This window comes from Pteropus vampyrus, unplaced genomic scaffold, assembly GCF_000151845.1.
Source record: "Pteropus vampyrus isolate Shadow unplaced genomic scaffold, Pvam_2.0 Scaffold401, whole genome shotgun sequence".
Taxonomy (NCBI): Eukaryota; Metazoa; Chordata; class Mammalia; order Chiroptera; family Pteropodidae; genus Pteropus; species Pteropus vampyrus.
The window spans coordinates 84,807-91,158 of NW_011889182.1; the positions used below are offsets into that span (position 1 = coordinate 84,807).

The following is a 6,352-nucleotide window of genomic DNA, read 5'->3' on the forward strand; positions in this document are numbered from 1 at the left end:
TCACAGCCGGTCCTTGGTGTGAGTTTCCAAAAAACAGCTTGGGAGCCATTGAAAGGGTGGCTGCGGCTTTGTCCCTTTGCACAATTGGCCATTTGAAGCGAAATGAAGTAATTGGTGAGACTCGGGGCGGGTGGGAACCCAGCCTGCCTGGGGATCCTCGATGTCTAAAAGAGCTAGGAAATTGGCAGGAAGGAATGTGACATCCCAGAAGACCTCATAGCTCCCTCTGAATCGGGAACTTGTGAACACTTTAAAATGCCACGGAGACCAGGAGCGGAGGGGACAATGGCATTCCCCACCTAAACTGCCAGGCCAACTGGGAAGGGGTCCAGGGAGGCCCTGCAGTAGGGCCTGGTGTGGGGGGTGTGGCCAGGGGACGACCGGCGTGAAAATGACCACCGTGTGGCACCTGCATTCCACACGGACCTCAGCAGGGCTCCTCGAGTCCTACCCAGTCCCCGATCCCCGTCTCGGATCCACAGCCGTGGAGGCAGATGGGAGCTGAGGGCAAACATCCCAAATGCGAACATGCCGTGAATTCAGGCAGCCGCGTGTCATGCCCAGGGCTCCTTGCTCAGTGGCTGGAATCGGCACAGGAACCTGTGTCTAACGGCTTAGTTTCAACCTCTCTCCCAAAGCGCTTCCCTTCCCGCCTCTGATCTGCTGGGACACCAGCTGCAGCGATGCGAGCCAGGTTCAAGTACAACTGTGCATTCTTTGTTATATAAAAAACAGGGAGAGATCATTTCATGGGTCTCCCAGTATCAACAGTCAGCTCAGATGCAAAATATACACAGGCTGTCACCTCACAGTTCCATACAAACGTATGAAAGTATCGACACCTTTTCCACAAAGATAAGTCATTTAAGACAGGGGTGCCTTTGCAAAGAGCTCCCACGGCCACCGGCCAGGGGGCCTGCACTGCAGGAAGGCACCTGCATTGGTCTTTGCCCGATGTCCTCAAACCCTGGCGAGCCCAGACAGGCAGTCCCTCTCACACAAGGCCAGCTCGGCCCTGCCAGCTCTGGTGCCGGGCCCTCTCCTGGCGAGGCCAGCACATGGTTTTGGCTCCGTCTGCAGTCTGAGGATCAAGCTGTGCTGGCCCGGGGGGTCCATGCCGCCTCGTGCCTGTGGCCTTTGGCACTTGTCACAGCTCTGGATGGAGCCAGAGCTCCTGGGGGCAGCCCGGGGCTGTCATGGGGCTGCCACTGCAGGGACCACCAGGTCCTGCTTCACTGTAAGGGCAGTGGCCCCTCAGGCTCCAAGGTCCAAGGGCGTGACGATACAACAGAGGTCCGAGCGGAGGTGACGGGCTTGTCTCACGGGTTCCTGATGGTTCAAATTGAAGTTTCGTTACTGCCTCTGTGCGTGGGAAGAAGCCACCAGGCAGATGGAGAGTCAGCAAAGACAGACCCCACTGCCCCTGCAGCCTGCTGCGGGGCTGGGTCCTAGGTTACGAGGGGCAGAACCCCCCCACTCAGGGGACAGGGGTACCCGGGAGCTCCAGGGAGCGCAAGCTCATGGGTGGACACAGCTACCCTGGAAGGAAGCAGGAGAGGCGCAGGTCGGGCCTGCAGCCCCGAGAACCAGGGCCAGGCCGGGCCCAGCCGAGCATCCTCTGCAGCTGGCCACGCACCAGAGCACGGCATGTCAAGGTTAGCGACCAAACCAGTCCCCTAAGGTTCAGGAAGGCCATTCTGAAAGGTCTGCTCCCACTCCTTGCTCCTCCCTCGGAAGTCCGTAAGAGGGAGGAGCCGTGGGGACAGGTCAGCAGGTGGGTCTGAGAGGGTCCTAGCTCCTTACCTCTGAGCCTGTCTCCTCAACCACAAGATGGGGTAGAAGGACCGCCAGCCGGGGAGATGGTGCTTATCAAAATGCTTAGCCCAGCACGGCCTTGAGTCCTAGAGTTCCAGGGCTGACCCAGACTTCGGGGCGACAGCTGATGTAGCCCCCACAGAGCCTCAACGTTGGCAGCCCCCAGGACAGGCCCCAGCTCTGCCCCATCTCTGGCTGGTGCCTCCTGACCCCAGGCTGAAACGCAACCGCCCCCCACCCAGAGGTACGCCAGTGTGGCCTGGCGCTCCTGTGCTCAGGCCCCTGACCACTGCGTCTGGGCGGGGACAAACAGAAAGTTGCTTGGGGGCCCTGCTGATAACTCACTCGGAGTCGGAGCCGTGGGCCTGAGCGCTCCCGGTGCGCACGTTCATGGCCACCCCGTTGAGGTGCTCGCGCCCCTGGTCCCGGCGCGGGTTCTTGACGGTGATGGCGCTGTCGGTGCCACGGACCCCGTCGCTGGAGCCCAGGGAGGACGAGCGTGACGACGCAGGGCTCTGCTCGCACCCCGCCAGCTTCTCCCGGAGCCGGGACCGGAGGGTCTTCTCTGTCAGCGGTGGCGGGTAAGTGACTTTGTTTTTCAAGATGCCTGGGACGCGGGCGATGCAGGTGCCGATCAGGCCGACCTGCTGGCTGCCGCGCCCTCAGGGAGGGACGGTCCCTACAGATCCGAGAATCCCTCGCCGCTGGACTACCCACCCTCCTGGGCTCTCAGAGACGGCGGCGGGGTCAGATGGCCAACTCTGTCTGCCCGGACATCAACCCAGTCCCCAGGACCTTGTCTCCCACGGACCTGCCTCTGTCCCACCCCGCCTGCATCCAGCAGGCCCGCCCCACCCACCTGCACACCGCTCAGCCCCGCCCAGCATGGCCCCGCCCACCCGACAGGCCCCGCCCATCCCGCAGGCCCTGCCACCTCTGCACCTGTTCCCCACCCCCCCCACCTCCACCACCATCTCTCAGGACAGGGGCTTCTGGAGGCAGCAGGGCCTTCACCACGTCGAGGCACCTTTTCTCTGCTCCGGGGGCTGGGTGGGGGGAGCACCCGCAGGCCTGGGCTGGCCCCCGCGCTCCCCGTCTGGGGGGCGCTGGCTGCAGTGGTCGCCCTGCTGGTCCAGGTGCAGCTCCACGCTGACCTTGGTCTCCACCCTCAGGCACGGCTTCTCGCCCGGCTCCTCACTGTCGCTCCCCGCCGGGCTCTCCTTGGGCCAACCGGCGGGGATGTGGTTGGCTGCAGGGTCTACTGAGACACAGGGTGATGACTTTCAACAAGCAGGGAGGCCCCACCCCCACTGATAGGAGCCACACCCCTGAAAGGTTCCAGATCGTCCCTCCTGAGTGGCCCTGTCCCAGCACTGCGGGACCCGAAGGCCTGGCAGAGCCACACCCTACAGGCTGTGAGGGAAGATCCTGACAGCGGGGGCCCAGGCTGCAACGCCCCCCGCTGCACCCCAACATCTGGGAGCCTTGTGCTGGTTCTCCCCATAGCAGGTGGGGTCAGCTTTGTTGGGTCCTTGCACTGAGGGGCCCCCAAGACATTCACGCCTGTCCTCTGCGGGTGGCGAGGCGGGTGCCCCCTCCCTGCCCGCGCCTCCCACCAGCCGGCCTCTCATGCTGCCCAGTTCTCGGTCCGGGCCTGCTGCGCCCGCTCCCTCACCTTTGGGGGTGCTGTGGACAGGGCCCCGGGCCGGGTCCCACTTGTCTTCAGCTTCCAAACCATCGTCCTCACTGTCGGACGAGTGTGAGGAGGCGTAAGAACTGCTCTGCTCATCCAAGGACAGCTCGCTGTCGGAGTCCGAGTCGTGGCCTGCAGGTGGCCAGGAGGGACAGGGACTCAGGCTGGGGCCAGGCTTCTTGCCAAGGGCAGAGCAGAGCCCGCTGGGTCCCAGGCATTTGAAGGCAAGAGGGTCCCTGCTGATTTTCTGACGGTGACACGGCCGCAGACACCTCCCCAAAGCCGGATGTTCTCCGGTGACCACGGGCCGTGGGACAGACAGACAAGGACCAGGGAGAGGCTGTCACCCACGGTCCCCTGGGAGGCAGAAGTGTAGGCAGATGTAGACCACCTCCGGGGGACACGTACAGTGTAGACCACCTCCGGGGGACACGTACCGTGGGGCTTCTTGGTGCTCTTGGGCACGAAGGGCAGATCTGGCTCCCCGTGGCCGCCCCGAGCTGGCCCAGAGGACATGCTGAGCTTTTGGCCCCCTTCGTCCCTGGAGGGGTGGGGAGGGTGGGCTGAGCGCCATCGCCCAGGGAGACACGTGACTCCCCAAGGGCGTGGAAAACAGCGCCAACTACAGAGCCGGACACATGGCAAGGGGCCTCCCCAGCCGGCTTGGGACGGCGATGACCACGCCTACACTGGCTCTAAGAGCCGGGCCACCCCCTAGCCTGGGGGACAGTGAGGGCGCCGTGGGGCCAGACCTGACGGTGCTGTCCAGGGACGCGGTGGACTCGCCCAGGGCCGTGCGCAGCATGTCCGGCTCCTCGCTGCAGGCGGTGTTGCAGTTGAGGGAGCGCTGGGGGAGGGGAGGCTGGTTACATTCCGAGCAGAGGCCACAGGGGGGGCAGAGGGTGGCCCTGGCCCCACAGCAAGCGCCAGCGCCAGCAACGACAGTGCCCCCACCGGGCACAGAGCACGGGAGCCTCAAAGAGGAGAGCTTCCCCCAGCCTCGCTCCGCAGCCACTGCTAACGGCTGGGGTTCCCACCGGCTGGGCCCTGTCCTTCCGAGACCCCAAAAAGCAGGGCTGTGACTATGACAGGCTGGATGCCACGATCTACGGATGGCTCTGTGCCGCCCTCTTTGTGAGGGACACCAAGGCCGTGGAGCTGCGACCAATGTTGGGCCCAGGGACCCACACGGACCGTGGTAAGCAGTGCAGCCCAGCCCCCAGGCCCCGTGGGCGTCCCTGGGTGCCTCCTACCGTCAGCAGGGTGGCCCTTGTGGTGGCCGACTCGTCCGGGTGTGGCTTTTTCCCGATAAAGACTCCCTTGAGGTGCTTCCGGACCTCCCTGTTGAGCACGCAGTGGAACAAGAGGACGAAGAGACCCTGGAGAGAGTGGCAGCAGGTCAGCGGAGGAGCCGGGCCCTGTCGCCGCCACGCCGAGCGCCCCCCGCTGCTGAGGATGCACAGAGCACAGTCCGCCGACACGTGCAGCTGAGCGCCCAGAGCGCCTGGCGGCGTGGCTGCAGACGCCACCAAGGCCCACGCTTGGCCATCCGCCACAAGGGCTTCTGCTTTCTGGGGGGAGCTGGGCAAGGCAGCCAGCTTGTGGGGGCCAGGAGGGCCCCATCCCAGCCACTGCCCTCATGCCATCCTGGGTCTCCCGTGGTATGTCATTAATCGATTTTCTGGGAAGCCCTTGGTGTGAGCTGTAAATGGCCAACACCGCTCCCTGGGGACACAAGTGAGATTTCTGCTGGTCTTGGGGTGGAGGGGCGGGAAGTGAGCCCCAACAGTGGCTGCGCAGAGGACGGTGTCCTGACAATGTAGGAGGACCAGGGGGCACAGCCCCTGGGGAGGCTCTGAGCAGAGCCGTGCCTAAGACAACAGGCTCCTTCTGGTGGCGGGACCATGCGCGGTGAGCCTGGCTGTGACCACTCACACACTGCACTAGGACGCGGTGTGGCCCGGTTTCTCCCGGGAGTTCGGACACTGCCAGGGACCCTCTTGGTCAGCCGGGGTCGAAGCACTTCAGGGAGGGAGCATACACGTGACCCGTGACCTCACCAGGGCCCCCGCCGGGTGAATCAGACGGCCGCTTACCTGTAAGCAGCTGAAGACGGCGAAGAGGTAGTGGAAGGCCAGCGCGTCGCCGTTCACGGCCAGCAGCCCCAGCAGCCAGGTGGCACTGACGAGCAGCAGGAGGAGGAAGGCCGTCCTCAGCAGGGAGCTGCGGGGCAGGGGCAGGGAGCGGGCCGGGCCTGACTCCACAGTCCTCCCCCCACGTCTCGCCCGCCCGCCCGCTCTCATCCACCCATCTGGGCACCCACCTACCCACCCACGCATCTGTCTGTCCAGCCACCCACCCTTCCCCAACCTTTCTAAGCTCCCTTCTCGGGGGCCAGGCAGGCCTATGCCCTCTGCTGCCCGGCGGGCCCCGCCCCGTGCATCGTCTCTTCACCCACCTCTTGGCGCGGGTCACCCCAGCTGCGGTGCCCTCGTCCTCCTCTCCCCGCCCCTCCCTCCGCTCCCGCCGCGCCCGCCCCTCCCAGCCGCCCAGCGTGGCCGGCTCCTTCCGTGCTGGGCCCTCCTCCGAGCCGAGGGGGCCCCTCCATTCCCGCAGCCCCGGCACCACCTTCGCCTCAGCGCCTCCCCCCACCCGCTGTCACCGCCCCTGCCTCCCTGGTCTGCGTCGCTGCCAGGGCCGCACCCACCCCGGGGGAGGACGGAGCCTGGGGGACACTGAGAAAGCCCCGTGCCCCTCCGTGACCTGCCACCACACGCTGGGGGCCCTCCATCCTGAACCCTCCCGGATGTGAACGCGTCTCCCTCCCTGGTCCGGCGGCTGCCC

At 65.3% G+C, this 6,352-nt stretch overlaps 1 protein-coding gene across 1 annotated transcript in view; it reads right to left on the reverse strand.

Annotated features, from left to right (window-relative positions):
* Positions 1 to 6,352, reverse strand: part of CELSR1 (cadherin EGF LAG seven-pass G-type receptor 1) — a gene marked incomplete at its 5' end in the record, with an annotated part of 124,261 nt that overhangs the window by 1,346 nt on the left and 116,563 nt on the right. Inside the window, 8 exons of the mRNA XM_023523686.1 lie at positions 1,384 to 1,539; positions 2,161 to 2,422; positions 2,843 to 3,076; positions 3,491 to 3,640; positions 3,946 to 4,049; positions 4,261 to 4,355; positions 4,762 to 4,887; positions 5,605 to 5,731. Of these exons, the coding sequence (XP_023379454.1) occupies positions 1,449 to 1,539; positions 2,161 to 2,422; positions 2,843 to 3,076; positions 3,491 to 3,640; positions 3,946 to 4,049; positions 4,261 to 4,355; positions 4,762 to 4,887; positions 5,605 to 5,731 (1,189 nt within the window). The remainder of the gene's footprint in view (positions 1 to 1,383; positions 1,540 to 2,160; positions 2,423 to 2,842; positions 3,077 to 3,490; positions 3,641 to 3,945; positions 4,050 to 4,260; positions 4,356 to 4,761; positions 4,888 to 5,604; positions 5,732 to 6,352) is intronic.